We start from the raw sequence: 19,730 nt of genomic DNA on the forward strand, positions 1-19,730 counted from the left end.
GATGCACATCAGTGAGGTAGCTAAATCTTGGAGAATTTCAGTGATGCTCTCAGATCTATTTTCTATTATCTATTTTTTCTATAATGTTATTTCTTGTAACAAGTTCTTAGACTACAGTGAAAACATTTCAATTTTCTTTGTATATCCTTAGGTTAGCATTAGATTATCATTTATGAACAATTCTCTTATTGTTATAAATGTCACAATTTTCTACCAAATTTATGACTCTAATAGAAAGAAAAAAGCAAACAGACAACCCACTCTGCCCCAAAACATCCAACAACTATATTTCTATTCCTAGCAATGGCCAGCCTACAAATAATTCTAATGATAGATTATTTAATTCAGAAATAAATGTAACTACCTTTATATAAACATTTTTTCCTGGAAAAGCTCATTGAAAAAAATAGAGTTGATATTTTATGGTTTTTTTTTTTAAATCTCTCTCCCCTCTGTATGTGTGAATGAGTGCACGCCCATGTGTGCACATTCTGGTCCTGGGACTTAAACCCATGGCCTGGAAGCTGTCCCTGGACATTTCTGCTCAAGGCTAGTACTCTACCACTTGAGGTACAGCTCTCCATCTGGCTTTTTGGTTGTTGCTTGGACAGAGAAGTCTCACAGACTTTCCTGCCCAGGCTGGCTTCAAACCACAATCCACAGATTTTAGCCTCTTTGAGTAGCTAGAATTACAGACGTAAGCCCCCAGCACCTGGCCTCTTCTGATTATTTTTAAGGGTTTGAAATACACAAAGTATTTTCCAAAGGCACAACATTTACAATGCAATTAGACTCAAGTAGCAACAAATTGTAAATTGTGTTAAAATTTTTCTGTCTTCTACAAAGAATTCTTTTATACCAAAATGTATTGTGGAATACTTAGCATCCAGACAGAAGTACAATATATTTAGAAGAAAATACAAAAAAATTAATTTATAGCCATTACCATTAGGTAATTATTTTTTCTTTTTCTTTTTAATTTTTATTGTGAAAATACTGTACAGAGAGGTTACAATTATATAGGCAAGATAATGAGTACATTTCTTATCAAGCATTGTAGCCTCCTCCTTTGTTTCCCCTTTCCATCCCTTCCCATCCTCCCCTGGTCCCCCCCAATCCTCCTTCCTCCCCCCACCAAAGTTGTAAAGTTCATTTTTCCACATAACGACCTGTACATCTCGTTGTTGCAATGGATTCACTGATTAGGTAATTATTATAATAAGATGCATACAAAGTACAAATTTCTATTTACCCCTATTTATTTTAAAAATTATTTAACTTCAAACTCTCATTTTTACTTGTTTTCAAAATGTCTATTTAGGAAGTGGCGCTGTAGCTCAAGTGGTAAAGCGCTAGCCTTGAGCTGAAGAGTTGAGGGACAGTGCTCAGGCCCAGAGTTCAAGCCCCACGACCAAAAAAAACCAAAAAAAAACAAAAAAAAACCAAAATGTCTATTTAAAACAATATGGGGAAAAGGTGGTCAAAACTTAGCTCAGTTGGCTTCCTTTGATAATAAATTTATTCTCCTAGAAAAGAATGTTACTGGAAAGAAGGCAGACATACAAAAGGTTTCAAAATTTTTTTTTAATCAACAAACACACTACAAATAACTACAACTGCTAAAAAATAAAGCCTAGTTGAAACTGAGATTCTTATCTCCAATCAAACAGCAAAAAGCCAGAAGTGAGATGTGGCTCAAGTGATAGTGGGTTAGTTGGGAGTAAAAATTGCTTTGTCAGAGTGTAAGGCCATAAGTTTAAGCCCTAGTTCTGACACAAAAATATCAGTTATCTGCCAGGCACCGGTGGCTCACACCTGTAATCCTAGCTACTTAGGAGACTGAGAGATTAGGATTGTGGTTCAAAGCCAGCCAGTGCAGGAAAGTCTGTAAGACTCTTATCTCCAATAAATCACCAGAAAACTGGAAGTGTTGTTGGGCTCAAGTGGTAGAGTGCTAACCTTGAGCTGAAGAGCTGAGGGACAGTGCCCAGGCCCAGAGTTCAAGCCCCACAACCAACAAATAAGTAAATAAATAAATAAATAATTCAGTAATGTTAATAACTTTTTAACAAAAAAAGCATGTATGTAGTTTTATTAAGGACTTATACATAAAATGCACATAGAATTGAGTCGAGTATATCTTATTAAATAAATGAAAAACTGCAAGTAAACGGAAAAAAAAATAAAGGCTAAATCTTTTCTCTCAGTCTTTCTATGGTAGTAAATATTATGGATCTATTTAAGCATAGAGTTTTTACTAACTGTAGATTTTGTTTTGTTTTTCTTTTGGTAATTCTGGAGTTTGAGCTCAGTGCACCCAGTTTCTAGCACTCAAGTGACTGAGCTCTGCCTCCAGATCCACCTACTGTTTGGCTTTTGGTTATTCTTTGGTTAGAGTCTTGTACTTTTGCCGTTGGCCAGCCTCAAGCTGAAATCCTTACTCCTTCTATGTATTTATTAGAATTACAGTCATAAATCACTATTTCCAAGTTTTGTCTAGGCTGGCCTTAAACTGTGATTTTATCAATCTCCTGAATAGCTGGAATTACAGACAAGTACCACTACTATTCAGTCAATTATCTTTTTTTCTAAAGTACCAGTGGAGTATTGAAAATGTAGTTTAAAAAATTGTATGTACCCATGTAATTGTAACTCCTCTGTACGGTATTTTCATAATAAAAAATTTTTTAAAAATTGTATGTAGCCGGGCACCAGTGGCTTATACCTGTAATCCTAGATACTCAGGAGGCTGAGATCTGAGGATCACGGTTCAAAGCCAGTCTGGCCATGAAAGTCTCTGACATTCTATTTCCAATAAACCACCAGAAAAACGGAAGTGGTGTTGTGGCTCAAGTGGTAGAGCCCTTGCCTTGAACTGAAGAGCTGAGGGTTAGCAACCATGACCAACAAAAAAATAAATTAGTAAAATTATATGTAGCCAGACACCAGTGGCTCATGCCAGTAATCTTAACTACTCAGAAGGCTGAAATCTAAGCACTGTGGCTGAAAACAGGGAGCAAAGTCCATGAGCCTCCTATCTCCAATTATGCACCAAAAAGCTGAAAGGCATGCTGTGGCTTAAGTGGCAGAGCACTAGCATTGAGCAAAAATAACTCAGAGACCTGAGTTCAAGACCCAGGATTGACACATGTACTTGCACCTGTGCACACACAATTACTTATTATGATTAGGCTGATTTTTAAACATTTATAATCAAGGATCTTTTAAAATATTTCATTAGAAATATTTGAATATATTCTACTAATCAAGGAAATTTTTTTTGTTTGTGTTTTCATCTCTGAATTTTTTTTTTGGGGGGGGGGGGAGGGTCCAGTCGTGGGGCCTGAACTCTGGGCCTGGGCGCTGTCCCTCAGCTCTTCAGCTCAAGGCTAGTGCCTACCACTTGAGCCACAGCGCCACTTCCGGCTTTTTTTCTTTTTGCTTATGTGGTGCTGGGGAATCGAACCCAGGGCCTCAGGCATGCAAGGCAAGCGCACTACCACTGAGCCACCTTCCCAGTCCCTCATCTCTGAATTTTTTTAAGTAAGTTTTTTATTGTGAAAATACTGTACAGAGGGATTGCAATCACATGAGCAAGGTAATGAGTACATTTCTTATCAAGCATTGTTGCCTCGTCCGTTGTTTTTCCCCTACCATCCCTTCCCTCTATCTCCACAACTACCTTTTCCCACTCCACCTAATCAAGGAAAATTTTAAGTCAAATCTAGCAGCTTAATGTTCCTGACACTGACATTGAAACATTCCAACAAAATGCTGGCCTTGGGTACCCCTCAACCACTGGAAAGGGCTGGGGAGGCACATGCACAAGCCATCAAGCAATCAGTGCAAAGCCCAGGGGAGAAGACAAGGGCAGAGCCCAATAAAAGAACTCCATTGAACTCCCCTCCGAAGCCGCTCTCAAGATTGATAGCTTCACTACCTTCTTTCATGGCTTTCCTCCTATTTGCAAATAAAATTAATTTGGTTTATCCCTTAAAAAAAAAAAAAAAAGAATGTTGATGTGTTTGGCTTATAATACCTATTCTAAAAGTGAACTTAAATTATTACAACTTCTCTTCTTTTCATATTATTAGACGAAGTATTCTTGCAATGGAATGTTCAAGTGTTTGATTCAGCATGGCATTAAAGCCAATTAGACTACCAGGGCCAAACAGAGAACAGAATTTAAAACTGAACACTTACTGAGTCATCTGTGGCAGAGGCTGGCCAACCCTCCCATAACTGATGTCGAACGGGTATACTTGTAAGGTCATATACATTTCTTTTTACCTGCAAAAAAGAAACAATGTAATAAGAACAGGGCTTCCAAATGAGTTATGAGTTATGATACTTTTGAATCCTCTAGATTCAAAACAAGAATTTGGAACTAAAAAAACACAAGTCTGAGAAATTTTGTAAAAATAAAATGAATCCAAATTTAAAAGAATTTCAATGAATGATAAAATAATAGTTCAATAAAAGGGTGAGAGTGGTAACATACATCTGTCATCCCAGCTATGAAAGAAAGTAAATTGGAGGATCAAGGTTTAGTATGGTCCTGGGCAAAAAGGAGACCTTATCTCAAAAATAAACAAAACAAAAAGGGCTGGGGATTTTTGATCAAGCTGTAAAACTCCTGGCTACCAAGTATGAGGCACTGAGTTCAACCTTATCCAAAGTAAAACCAAAAGGAAAAAAAAATAAGAGAAAAGGAGGGGGGAAAAAAAAGGAAGAAAAATTGAGTAGACAGTTCACTTATAGATTAAGTACAATTATAAATGCTTTATTTTTAAAACTATAATAGTTCCAACAAAAATAAATACACTTCTAACTCCCAAGTAAGAATAAAGTAGTTTATAGTTGGGGTGATAAAGGGTTGAAGCTACTCAGGAGATTGAGGCTGGAGGATGCCAAATTAGAAGCCAGTTATTGGGACTACACCACTGCACCCCCGCCCCCCCCAAAAAAAGACTAGGTATGTAGTTTAAATGACTGATTGCTTAGTATATCCAAAGCCCTAGGTTCAATCCCCAGTACTAAGTGCATGAATTAATATTTTTCTTCAGCTTTTTGTTCAGAACAGCCAACAAAATTCAATTATTCATTTACAGTGAAAATAAATTAATAAATTGTAACAATGGATAATCATCGTCTTAACTAATTCGTCAAATTAGTTATAACATTATTACCCTACTCTAACAAATGGTGTTGGTGTTGAAATGTTCTGTATAAGTTCTATAATTAAGACTTCAATAAAATTATTCATATTCATACTTTTAACAAGTAGCATTAGTTGCTGTTTTTTAAAATGCTGAAACCTTATTGGTATTGGTGATTCACATTAGTTACACTGCTACCCATTAGGCTGAGATCTGAGGATCATAGTTCGAAGCCAGCCCAAGTATGATTAATTAGAAATATGGTAAACAAGATGTAGCTCAAGTGGTAGAGCAAGAGGCCTTGAGTTCAATCCCTGGTACCAAAGAAACACAAACACAAACAAACACACATACACACACACACACACACACACACACACACACACACACACACACACAAATCTGAAGTATAAAATTATTCGATTACAGCATTTTGTTATAACATTACTCTTTATTATACATATCTAAATTATCCTTCCAATGAAATAGAGATATACATACACTAGAGAAAGGAATCAAAACATGGAATTCAATCTATTTTTATCTCTAATGTACAACTGTGGGGGGGAAAAAGACTTAGTAAATGAAATCTGAGGAGCATGGAATATGGCTTGATCCATTCAATTCAAAGAAAACAGCTTTTCTTCAAGAATTCTTATTAGCTGTCTATCTACCATGCAGTATTTTGTTTTATAGTTGCATCAAGTTCCATCATTATCATCATCAGTCATTGTCAAGGCAACAATTTAACCAAATGTAACTGGGCTTACCTCAAGTTAGCTGAGGCTATTCTGTTATGCTTAAACATTAGTGCTCTTAAGAAGAAAGATTTAGGGGCTGGGAAGGTGGCTCAGTGGTAGAGCGCTTGCCTTGCAATGTATGAGGCCCTGGGTTCGATTCCTCAGCACCACATAAGCAAAAAAGAAAAAAGCCGGAAGTGGCGCTGTGGCTCAAGTGGTAGAGTACTAGCCTTGAGCTGAAGTCAAGCTGAGGGACAGCGCCCAGGCCCAGAGTTCAGGCCCCACAACCGGACCTCCCCCCAAAAAAAGAAGAAAGATTTAAACACCTCAAAGCATTATATTAAAAAAGGAAAGGGGAAGCAGTTGGCCTCAAGGCAAAATCCAGTTATTTTTAGATTGCTTAGATACACCAAACTTCAACAGCTATTTTGGAAAACAGAAAGAGAATAAAGGTATCTCAGTATTGGTGTTTGATTACATAAAAAGATAACTTTCAAGTGGAATTCTTTAGATTCTACTTTAATTTCAAAATACAACAGTATGGTATGAAATAAATAGTATTTTCTTCTTTCATTAACTTCTCTGTAACTGCATTGAACCAAATAACATTCCTCTGCTATTCTAAGCCTGAAAAGCATGTTCTGGCTATGGTGTTATGTTGGTATAAAGCACAATGCCAGACTGATGGGTCGAACAAAAGTGATCAAAGTTAGAGTAATGTTAGCCATTGCACAAGTATTTGGCTTCATTGTTCTTCCTAGAATGACATCTGTTAAGCAACTTGTCATAGAATAAACTGGTTAATGCAGAGAGAACTTGGCTGACAAGAGTACCATATAAAGCATATTAGGCTAATGTTTGGTTGTTCCAATGCAAAGTCTAAATTCACTTAATCTCACAGTAACATGAGAATAAGTTAAAAGAATCTTGCATTAAACTGCAATCACTAAACAACCTAAATAAAAACAAATTGGCCTTTCAAAAATAATTTCATGTTTACCAATGCTGTAACCGTAAAAGATTCAAGAAACACAGTGACAACACACACAAAAAAAATGATTTTAGTAATAGAGATATAAAAATTCCATTATTTTTATTGATGAGTATATTTAATCTAAATTTTGAATCACAATGTTTTGTTAGCAGCTAAATATTAAAATCACACTATGAATTGCACTGTATATTGATCAATGGTTCTAGATTAACAGGAACTTTATCCAGAATTAGCTCCCTCAACTGTTTTTCTAAGAGATAATTTAAATATTATCCATTGCTTCAGTGGGAAAATATTTTTAAAAATTATATTAACTTGAAAAGGCACAGCTTTAATATGATACTACTTTGCTTCATTGTTACTTAGTTTTTATTGTTAAATAATATAAATTTGCATGTTGTAATTAATGTAAAAAGCTAAGCAATAATTTCTACTTCAAATACCTTATTTCTTCAATAAAGGACAATTTTGATGTTAACAGCAGTAGAAGGAAAAACATTTTACTATATTCAATATGGAATGTAAAAGTATATTCATAATATACTTATCTTCCACAAATTTTTCTTTTCATTTATTTAAATTTTGAGAAAGTTTTACTTTAAATCTCATTAGATTTTTTTAGGAGAACTATTTCTCAGGAAAAGTAACTGCTAAATCTAAATTTTAAGGCAACCTTAACTATTCAAATTGAAAAGAATCTAAGGCTAGTAGATAATATTGTAACATAATAAAAATCATTCCTTATGAGCTATATGTTGAGTTAAACTGTTTTAAAAAAGACTCAGAATTTAAAATGTCACCCATAAATTTGCTGATAACAGAAAGAAAAGTCACAAAGTCTGAATTGTTGTGGCATAAAGAGAGGTAGAGAACTAGATTTCTAATCCTAATTCTGCCTAGCTATTGCTCTCAACAGACTGGTGAAGCTTTTCTAAAGTAAAACATGATCATATATAATTTCCAGAGTTATAAAAGTAGTTAATCTTAGCCGTAGGAAAGGAAGAACTAAATATATCCAAGACAAATGTATTAAAGAAAAGTAGAGCCAATAGACATTTTTTAAAAAAGGAAAGCTAAATAATTTCATGTAAAAAGGATTAAAATACAATTTAAGTAAACTTTTTCTTGGGTGGAAAAAAAAGTCTTTATTTTTAGTATGCCTTTTAAAAAAACTAATTAATGTTTTACCCTTATGAAATTTCATTTTAAAATAAAACCCAAATAATGATTCCTTCAACCAAATGCTATTAATGAAGTTATAGCTTTGTTAGAATATTACTGTTTACAAGTTACAGGTATAAAGGTTTATTAATTTATTCACCACTTACTTTCTTATGTAATCTGGGTCATGATACTTCACACATCATTTTAATATAGTAAAAAAATTATTGCCATGTGTTACAAGACATATTAATAAGCTCTCCAGTTTCTAAATTTTTTGCATTAAGATACTAAGGCACATTATATCCTTTACAAAACGTAACCTAAAACTACAGCTACACAAATCTACCTCATCATTTCCTATCATTATTACATTAAAAAAAAATCTCTGGTTAAATTTAAATATAGCAAACAGTAAACTCCAAGAACTTCACACCATCTAGTAATATTTCTGGTTAAGAGTTTGCTAATTAACTGCATTGAACAAATAAGTATTTGTATGTCTGTGTTTAAATCAAATAAGGCATACAGACTGGACTTACTTTCAGTTACCTAGCAATCACTGGTGTTCTGAAAGGCTTGTGTAGTTAGGAAACCAATCACTTCTGAATCAGAATGGGTTTTGAACACATACTTCATATCTGATGCCATTTCTTTTCCTCTTTTTTTTTTAACATATTGTACATACATTGTAGTTGCACATGGATTTGTTTTACTAAGATGCAAGCTAAACCCTCCTAAAAATCCTTCTTGAACAAAAAGCACTTGAAACCGGATGGTGCAAGGGGAATAAGAAGGTGGCATCAGTAATCAAATGTTAATTAGCAAGCTTTTTTCCCTCCTTCCCCCAGGGCTACCCTGTGTTGGAGAATTCAAATCAGAAATCAATGTTCCAAGTGTTTAACTATTACTTCTTCTCATTAACCATTTAAAAGACTGGGCAATTTTCTCCTCATAAAAACAGTAACTCAAGACATTTCTTTTTCTCAAATACTATTCCTTCTAGAAAAACAATGAAAGCGTGATGTTTCAAGAAAACTTTAAATTTGAAGTTGCTTTCAGTTGGGATCTGAATTAGTTTTATTCTTTTTTTAAGAACATCATTGGTAGAAACTGAATTATTTATTTAAATAACATTAACTTTAGTTTTGTTCCATACTTTAAATGTTAAAGAAATTCAACAACTGCCAATTTAAGAGATTGATATAATGATGATAATAAAGCTAATCAGATACAGAATCTAGTTGATTGTATTGTAAACAGACCAGCCACTGTGAAATAAAAAACAAACAACACATTTAACATTTTCATTAGAAACATGTTTATACCCTTTATTTTCTACAATACACATGTGATAGGGTTTTCAGTGTTTGATAATATTTGAAGTGATAGAACTAGCAGTTAATTTGTTTCCAGTTAAAAGTCATGATTTTAAAATAAAAGGCAATTCCTAATGTGCTAAGAAAACATTAAACAAACAGAATTGATGTCATTTTCACAAACTGCAAAGAGGCTAAATTTCAAGACCTTTCTTTTTGTTTTTTTTTTTTTAAAGAGGTTTTAGAAAGATGTCAAATTGCAAAAGGTGAAATTACAATTTAAAAAACTGTCAATGATTTTGCTACAACAGCAGTCTTAAGGTGAGGTACACAAGACCATCTCTGTCAGTATAAGATGAAGCTGTTATAAATACACATTCTGGGCCTGGCTACACTTGAGTATGTTGAACACTCAGTGATCAAGCAAGCTGTATTGTAATCAGCCCTCCATGTGATTCTTCCCAATTCTGAAGTTTAAGAAGCACTGTTTTCAGACATGCAAACTAACATCAGCTCTTCGAAAGAGCCATGTCTCTGGTTAACTGATTCAAAAACTTGACTCTTTGTTTAAGGTGACAATTCCTTTTGAAAATTAATATAATCAATTATTTCTTATAGAAATTCTATAAATGGTGTAATTTTGTTTGGAAAATAATCTTGAGCTTTAGAAATTGAAGAGAGAAGTCATTTCCTCTTTACTTCAAACTTTATAGCATTTTTAGTTTAACTGAACTTTCTGGTAACTGAAAACTTGTATTAATCTTTAGTTTTTCTTTCTGTCTCAAACTTACGTATGATTGCTTTCTGGGCATGAAAGAAATATGGAAATTTTATTAGGACAGTAAGCGCTAAACTGATCTACTGGTCACACTAAATGAATTTTGAAGATACCTGTGCCTGTCAGCTGAATTGAAAGAATAGCCAATACACTAGATAACTATTAATGAGCCACCTAAAAGACTTAACAGATTTTACTTATTTATTCATCCACTCGTTCATTTATTTAAAAAAAAATACTGCCAGGCATCGGTGGCTCACGCCTATAATCCTATGTACTCAGGAGGCTGAGATCTAAGGCTCACGGTTCAAAGCCAGCCCTGGCAGAAAAGTCCGTGAGACTCTTATCTCCAATAAACCACCAGAAAACCGGAAGTGGTGCTGTAGCTCAAGAGGTAGAGTGCTCGCCTTGAGCTGAAGAGCTGAGGAATAGTGCCCAAGCCCAGAGATCAAACCCATGACTGCAAAAAAAAAAAAAAAAAATATTGGGGACTATACCCAGGCCCTCAAGCTGGTTGGGACAGCTCACTACAGCAACATTCCACTTCCATTTATTCACTTTTTTTTTTTTTTTGGGTAACAGTCCTGGGGCTTGAACTCAGGATCTGAGATGCTGTTCCTGAGCATTTTTGCTCAAAGCTAATGCTTTACCACTTGAGCCACAGCTGTACTTCTATTTTTTTTGTTTTGTTTTGTGTTTTCCTGGTTAAGAGGAACTAAGAGTGTAGCGGCTTTCCTGCCTGGGCTGGCATCAGACCTCTATCCTTAGATCTCAATTTCCTGAATAGCTAGGATTACAGGTGTGAGCGACTGGTGCCCAGCCTATTCATTTACTTTTGACTGGCACAGAATATCTGAAACACAAAACAAAGGAAAAAAGCCTGTTCTGGTCAAGGGTAAGAAAAGATTAATTCAGAGTCAGTAAAGACCTTGTTTTAACATTCCTCTGTTTACAGAAATAGCAAGGGAACAAAGTTTTCTCACTAAGTAACAATATGGAAGCTATTTTTTTCTGCTTACAATGAATAAACAGCAGTCACTTCGTAAATGCTAATAAATATCCCCCAATTAAAACCAAATAAACTTCTAGATGTCATTAGCTTGTGCCTGTAATCCTAGCTAGTCAGGAGGATCTGCCAGTCAGAGCAGTAAAGTCCATGTTTTGTTTGGTTTGTTTTTGTTTTTTTTTGTCCAGTCGTGGGGCCTGAACTCTGGGCCTGGGTGCTGTCCCTCAGCAATTCAGCTCAAGGCTAGTGCTCTACCACTTGAGCCACAGCACTACTTCCAGCTTTTTTCTGCTTATGTGGTGCTGAGGAATCAAACCCAGGGCCTCAAGCATGCAAGGCAAGCGCTCTACCACTGAGCCACCTTCCCAGCCCCGTCCATGAGATTCTTATTTCCAAGTAACTACCAAAAAGCTGGAAGTGAAGCTATGGCTCAGTGATAGAGCACTAGCCCTACCAAAATGAAAGCTCAGGCATAGCATCTAAGACCTAAGTTCAAGCCCCAAGACCAGCGAAAAAAAATCAAATAAACTAATCTCTCTGTAATTCCAGGAAGAAAAACACCAAGTCTAAAATAAAACCTACAGAGGCTGGGAAGGTGGCTCAATGGTAGAGCACTTGCCTTGCATGCATGAGACCCTGGGTTTGATTCCTCAGCACCACATAAGCAAAAAGAAAAAAGCTGGAAGTGGTGCTGTGGTTTAAGTGGTAGAGTGCTAGCCTTGAGCTGAAGAGCTGAGGGGCAGGCGTCCAGGCCCAGAGTTTAGGCCCCACAACCGGACCCAAAAAATAAAAATAAAATATAAGTAAATAAATAATAAATAAAACCTACAAGTATTATAAGGGCATTTTAAAGAGTTTTACTTTAATCAACATTTATTTTGGAAAGTTCAATTTTAAATACTACTTTAAAGATTGATCACATATAGGCTGAAGATATGGTTCAGTGGTAGAACATATGATTTTAGCATGAACAAGTTAGGCTTCCAGAAACAATATAAAGAAAAAAATTCACATAACCAGGAAATGGCAGCAAGCCTGATAGCAGCTGGCACTTTACGGAAATTTTTGCTAACACTTAATATAGAAGAATACTTAGTAACTTTAAAAGTTATTGCATGATAGTAAAGAAAAACTTAGGTCTGGGATAGAGCTCAGTGGTAGTGTTGCCTACCGTGCATGAAGCCATGGGTTTAATTCCTATGCATCATGGGATAATGATTCATTTTAAATTTCTGTATAATCTATCTTTACTAAATTTCTAATACTTCTGTAATGAGATTTTAATTTTTTATTCTTATTCAAAGTAAAGAAATGCACTTGAATCCAAAACTGGGTTTTCATTTCAGCTGTGCCTCTAATTATCTCAGTAATGCCAAGTAAGAGAAAGAGAAGGAAAGAGAAAGGCAAAAGATAACTGAGCATATATTGAACATTTTTCATAAATCAGATTCTAGGTTTCCCAAAATCTTTTACATGTCTTATCTTCAGTTTACAAATATAGAAACTAAGACTCAGATACTCTAAATAATTAGGTCAAGTCTATTCCAATTAGTAAATGATGAGATAATTTAATTTAGGTCTACAAAACTAAAGTGCACATTTTTTCATGACAAAACATATCTTAGCTTTCATTTACTCTCTGTAAAATAAGAGATTGTAATAAATTATCTTCAAAATTCCTTTCTACCTTTTACTTACACATGAGAACAACAAAGTATGGGCCATGAAAGTAAATGATCTTTTATGCACTTACCAGGCAAAGAAGAGTAAATGCCGGCTGGCAACTTTGTATTCTTAAGTGCTATATAGGAAGCACAACTGCCAGAACAAACAGCAACTTACTGTTTCAACAACTGAATGCTGCCCTCAGAGTAAGAGAGCAGTTCTGGGAAAGATATGGCAAGGCTAAAAAATATATTTTTCTCCTCAAGGAAAATAAAACAAGGTAAAAAGAGAAGAGCACATTAGGATAGTAAGTAAACGTTATCATGTAAAAGTTAACAAAAGTATTTCCTCTTACAAACTTTTGGCAGTCTGTTTGAGTCTCCCACACCCATTGCTAATGTAAGGGTTTTGACTGGAATAGAATACGAAGATATCTGTACTATCAGACTGCTACTTTTACTTAGCCAATACATAGTACACCAAATCTGCCCTATCTTTATATTCCAATTTTCCTTCTCAACGGTTGGACACTCTTGCCAACTCCTCTATATGCTTTTCATTTTAGTCAAGTGAAATTCTTGTTACAACCAGATGTGTTTTATTTGCAAACCCTTAAGTTTGAAAAGAAAACTACTATGTTCTTATTAAATGTCTTTAAGTCTATTTTTTATAGAACTGCAATTCTTTTTTGTTTCACATGAGGTAAAACACACACTTATGCATCTGTACATACACAAATTAAGCTAGTAAATATCATTGGCATTCACTTACTTGGTTAATGCCTAACATAGAAAGATAATATAGCTTTAAACAACCCTAACCAGTTTTTTGTCTAATTTTTCAAGAGAATCACTTGAATAGCATATATCAAAAAATTTAAATGCTGACAATATTTTTCACAAAGAACCATCTTTATAGACTTCATATCCTTTCCTACTCTGGCAGCAACTAAATGATGCTCAAACATTACGCTTATGCTTGCTTTGCAGCTTTCCGTTGCTCATCCAGACCTTTGCTTTCTCTGAAATGTGAAAAAAAAAAAAAGTGGTGGGAACCATTAGCATTGGAACCTCAGTCTATAATCAGGTTTCTCATAATTTTATCTATTCTTGTTAACAAAAAAATGCAAAAAACAAAGAACACAAAGGGACTTAGTGTTGGGGTCTGCCATGAATACTAAAGTGGCTTGGGGGTGTGGCTCATCAAGTGAAAATAAACCATTCAAGTCATCCACATCAAGAACAAAGTTTGGGAACAACCAAGCCAGTGTTTTCATTTGGGGCCCTGGAGTCAGGAGAGTTACATTTCCCTTCATTCTGTCTAACTTAGTAACTGGAGACAACTTACTGAAACTTTCCTTTAGGAAATAAAGTAAGTTGCACCAAAGAATAGTCCTAAAAGATATTTAAGCATGTGCCTTGTCATTTTTTTTTTATTTTAACTTGTCACTTGCAAGAACAGATTTTAGCATTACTCTAAGAGATACATGGATGGGAGGACTAAGTGGCCATCTTAAGCAGCTGCCTCAGCTGACAGCACAGCTACAAGAGGCTAAACACCAAAACAACACACCTGCTTAATTTTAGGCAAGTGAGATAAGAGTTGGAAACTGGTTCCAAATGACAATTTAACTCTTATCAAGTGAGCTGACAATATGGACAAAAGTCTAATACTGTATAACAAACCTTAGGAATGATGTTGCCAATGTTCAGAAACTCCACAAAATTGACTTTTAACTAAGACTATTAAAATCCCAGCCCAAAGATTTCACTCTTAAGACTGACTATAAAAACAGGCATAGCTTATTTAGAAAGAAAATACCAAGAGTATCTTAGAATTCACATTTATATATGATTATAATCAGAAAAAAATTAAGCACATGATTCATTAAATAAGCAGACCTAAATACACTGCCTAAACTCTGTTAAAAATTACTCCTATTTATTCATTAACAAAGCTATTCCTTAGCTCATCCCTGCCATAACCTGCTCTATTCAAAACCATATGGGAAAGGACATTAAAAAACCGCCACAAACCATGGACTTCTGGTATTAGTGCAACACACAGCATACCCTTATTCATTATTCTACCTCCCTTGTTTAATCTATCATTAAGATTCAGTGACCCTACACTAAATTTAAAGCAGATCCTTCCTTCCTCCCATGCCTAAATTCACATACTTGTCTAGTTGGGGATGCCCTCAAGTATTAACAACTCTACGGGGTTTCTCTAATCTCAGCTCTGAACTATGTCATGCTATAGAACAAGAAATTGCTGTTTTACATCTCTAACTATGGAGTCTTCAATAAAAAAGGACCATATAATTTACTTAATAAGATAAAGGAAGAAGAATTAAGACATAGTATTTTTTCACTGTATATGGTAAAAGAATCACAAGAAGACACTGTCATATGCTGTGTATGCTGGGCTGTCTTAAAAAGGCATAGAGATGTTAATTGAACTATATTCATCACAGCATTTAAGAGTTATAAATAACTGTCAGGTGTTGACTAGCTTAATAAATGGGGTATGAGAAAGGAAAAATTGTTGATTTAAATATAGTTAATAATCATGTTGGAAATTTCAATAAGAAAAAGTGTTTTAAAGGCAAATTCCATTTTCTTTCTTTTTCTTTCTTTCTTTCTTTCTTTCTGTCTTTCTTTCTCTTTCTTTCCTTTCTTTCTTTCTTTCTTTCTTTCTTTCTTTCTTTCTTTCTTTCTTTCTTTCTTTCTTTCTTTCTTTCTTTCCCTCCCTCCCTCCCTCCCTCCCTCCCTCCCTTCCTTCCTCCCTCGTGTGTATGTCTACACCACTCATGAGGCTTGGACTTAGGACCTAGGCACTGGTCTTTAACTTTTTTATGTGTTTGTATGTTCAAGGCTAGAATTCTATCACTTGAGCCACAGATCCTCTTCTGGATTTTTGGTGTTTTAGTGGAGATAAGAGTCTTACTGACTTTCCTGCTGGGGCTGGCTTAGAACAGTGATCCTCAGATCTCAGCTACCTGACTAGCTAGAATTATAGGCATGAGCACCCAGCACTTCCACTTTCAATTAGATAGATAGATAGATAGATAGATAGATAGATAGATAGATAGATAGATAGATAGATAGATAGATAGATAGATAGATAGATAGATAGATAGATAGATAGATGAAGAGAAAAGAGAAAAAAGAGAGGGGAGGGGAGGGAAGGGGAGGGGAGGGGAGGGGAGGGGAGGGGAGGAGGGGAGGGGAGGAGGGGGGGAGCGGAGCGGAGAGCCAGGCTCCAGTAGCCCAGAGTTGTAATCCTAGCTACTCAGGAGGCTAAGATCTGAGGACTGAGGTTTGAAGCCAGTCATTATCGTTAAGCAAAAAAACCTCAGGGACAGTGCCAACATCCTCAGTTCAAACCTCAGGACTAGCACAAAAGAAAAAACAAAAACAAAAAAACCTCCAAGGGCAATGTGGCAACCTAAAGGGTAGGTAGCTATTATACATGATAGTCTACCAGAGCTAACAACAACGTGGCTACTGAGCTCATCTGACTAAGAAAGTTTGTTAAAACTTAAATGTTTAATTCATTTAGATATAAAATTGCCATTCATAGCTAGTAGCTTCAGGCATGTTAACTACATGTTGAAACTACTTGTGAAAGTAGAGAATATAGGGCAACATAAAAAGATACTCTTGCTGGGCACCAGTGGCTCAAACCTGTAATCCTAGGTACTCAGGAGGCTGAGACCTAAGGATTACCATTCAAATCCAGCCTGGGCAGGAAAGACCAAGAGACTCTTATCTCCAATTAACCACCAGAAAACCAGAAGTGGCACTGTGGCTCAAGTGGTATTGAGCTGAAGAGTAAGGGACAGTGCCCAGGCCCAGAGTTCAAACCCCATGACCAACCAAAAAAAAAAAACAAAAAACTTTTTTAAACTACACACTAATATGCTTCACCTCATTCTTACTTCTTTTACAGTCCTTGAAACATAAAGTTAGAAATACCATGGCTAAATTAATTTTTCATACTTGTACTTTCTATTAATTTTAATAATGTTATTTTAAGATACCCAAGAACTATCATCAGGAACTATATTTCAAACTGAAGACGGGTAACACAAACATAAATGATAATATTTTTAAAGTCAATAATGGACCATATCATAATCATTAGTCAAGATAGCAAAATATTCTAAAGTTTGATGTACAGTCACTTAATTTAATCTATTTCTTAATTCAGTCACATTATTTAACCTATTCCATCTATCCATTCATTAATTTACAAAGTGATTACAATGATTCAGCTGTTACTATAACTGATAATACTGTGTTCCTGGCAGTTATTGTTTTTATTTTCATTGAACAGTGATGATTCAAAATTGATTCCCTTTAGAAAGAGGGAAGGGGGGGCTGGGAAGGTGGCTTAGTGGTAGAGCACTTGTCTTGCATGCTCGAGGCCCTGGGTTCGATTCCTTAGCATCACATAAGAAAAAAGCCGGAAGTGGCGCTGTGGCTCAAGTGGTAGAACGCTAGCCTTGAGCTGAAGAGCTGAGGGACAGCGCCCAGGCCCAGAGTTCAAGCCCCACTACCGGACCCCCCCCCCAAAAAAAAAGAAAGAGGGAAGGGGGAAGGTCAGGACCCTTAAAACATTCATATGTTAGATGAGGAGCTAAAACAGAAAAGTGTAATGGGTACTAGAATCATTATGATACCCAAATTCAATCCCTTACTGACTGAACATATATCATCTACTCAACAAATATCACCTAAGTGTCTACAGTATAGCAAAGAAACAAAAAGTTTTAGGAAAAAAATTTTACACTTCATTGAGGAATTTAATGTTAGGGAGAAAATATGTAAAGTCATTTATAATATAATTACACATTATAAGATTTGTTTAACGATATATAAAATCACTAATTTTTTAACTAAAGATGGAAAAAATTAGATGAAATCAGAGAAGATACTTAGAAATAATTATAATTTCAGCCTCCTTACAAATAAGGTAGGTCATCTCTTCATTAATCTTAAAAATTAACAGCCACATAAATGAAGGAGACATTTAAACATTTATTAAGCAAAATATATAATGCACTGCTAATACAGTGCTAGGAGATTTTCCCAATGGAATTATAGACTTAAAAACCTGTTTTAGGTTTAACAAGTAAGTACATTCACTTGAGTGCTAATAATTCATGAACATTCATTTGGTTGTCCAGTTAGAAAATACATAGAGTGCCTAATATGAGGAAAGTATTATTTTTCAGAGATGATTAAAACAGACAAACTGTCTGCTTTCATGGAATTTATATTCACAAGATAAGGGAGTTGGGGGAGACAATATAAATAAGATAAAAATCTAATTCGAAAGGTAAGTGCTATGCAGGATGATAATAGATTCCTTCTAGTTGGTCTCTGTGAGATGTACTGAAATCTTCAATGAAGGTATACATCCCCAAGAAATACAGTCTAGGTACAGAATACATGAAATGAAGTTATGTCAGGTACTTCAGATACACGTGTATATTCTCTAATGACTACCATCGGGTTCAACTTTTATTCTTTTTTAAAAAGCTTTTATTCTTTTTTAACAGAATAAATTGAGGGCCCACATCTCTATATAACAGAAGCAGGATCCAAAAGGAACTCTGAGGCATTTTCTGTTTTATTATACGATGGCAGCTCTCTAAAAGCTAAAGCTATAAAATCTGATCTTTATCTGTAGATCATCCTCCTGCTCCCTACCATCCTGCAAACATATTCTGCCAAAAAAAATATTATCCACACTGTTGACTAGCTTGGTAAACTCTTCCATCATAGATTTGGAGTTCACTTTAGTTCAATGAGACTAAATAATCATAAATCCCAAACTATTGTCAAGTACAAAATAATAAAGTTTACTATAGTGATAGCTAACTCAAAGGGATCTTTCAGATTCTGATCAAAGATATCTTCTCTTCAAACACAGTTGGGTGTTGTTTGTAGGTTTTTGCTCAAGTGAATAGATATTGTCATGCATTCCAAAATAAATAGAGTGCATTTGATCATATTTTATTTTTGTCATATTTCACTGCATTATGCCAGTACTAAATAAATTCAAAGATGTCTATTCTTGAAAAATGTGGCAGCCTGGCAATTACATCCAATGAAAGCCAGCTATTCATAGCATCATTCTCCAACATCTCAACATTTACTACTCATTCTTTATGATATATATTGGAAAAAATAAAGATAATAGAAATAGATGTTGCTAATGTAGAGCTATACAGAAACTGACCTCTATCACCTTGCATATTTTAAGGAAAAATTGCTGTAAAACCAGATGCCAGTGGTAATTCTAGCTGAGTGGTAGGCTGAGATCTAAGAATCATGGTTCAAAGCCAGCCTGGGCAGGAAAGTCCATGAGACTTTTATTTCTAATTAACCACTAAAAAGCTGAAAGTGGAGCTGTGGCTCAAATGGTAGAGAACTAGCCTTAAGCAACCAAGCTCAGGGGCTGGGCCCAAGCTGAGTTTAAGCCCACGGACTGGCACACACAACAACAACAACAACAACAACATCTGGAAATGGCTAAATTCATCTATTCAAGAAGTATTTACTGGACGGATGCTGGTGGCTCATTCCTGTAATCCTAGCTATTGAGAAAGGTGAGATTAGGAGAAATATGATTACAGGCCAGCCTGGACAAAAAAGTTCATGGACAGACCCTCCTCCAACTCAACAGAAAAAGCTGCGCATGGTGACATGCATCTTTCATCCCAGCTATGGTGGAAAACACAAATAGGAAAATCACAGCTCAGGCTGGCCTGAGACAATAAACATGAAGGGCTAGAGGTGTGGCTCAAGTGGTAGAGCACCTACCTCTCTCAAGTATGAAACCCTGAATTCAAACTATTGAGCACTTACTAAGTTTCAGACTCTTAAGAGTTCCTT

The 19,730-nt window shown here is 35.3% G+C and overlaps 1 protein-coding gene across 1 annotated transcript in view; it reads right to left on the minus strand.

Annotated features, from left to right (window-relative positions):
- Positions 1-19,730, minus strand: part of Faf1 (Fas associated factor 1) — a 297,788-nt gene that overhangs the window by 164,601 nt on the left and 113,457 nt on the right. Inside the window, exon 8 of the mRNA XM_042677919.1 lies at positions 4,204-4,290. Within this exon, the coding sequence (XP_042533853.1) occupies positions 4,204-4,290 (87 nt within the window). The remainder of the gene's footprint in view (positions 1-4,203; positions 4,291-19,730) is intronic.

The sequence above is a fragment of the Dipodomys spectabilis genome, unplaced genomic scaffold (assembly GCF_019054845.1).
Source record: "Dipodomys spectabilis isolate Male_0828 unplaced genomic scaffold, ASM1905484v1 ptg000002l, whole genome shotgun sequence".
In the NCBI taxonomy this organism is placed as follows: domain Eukaryota; kingdom Metazoa; phylum Chordata; class Mammalia; order Rodentia; family Heteromyidae; genus Dipodomys; species Dipodomys spectabilis.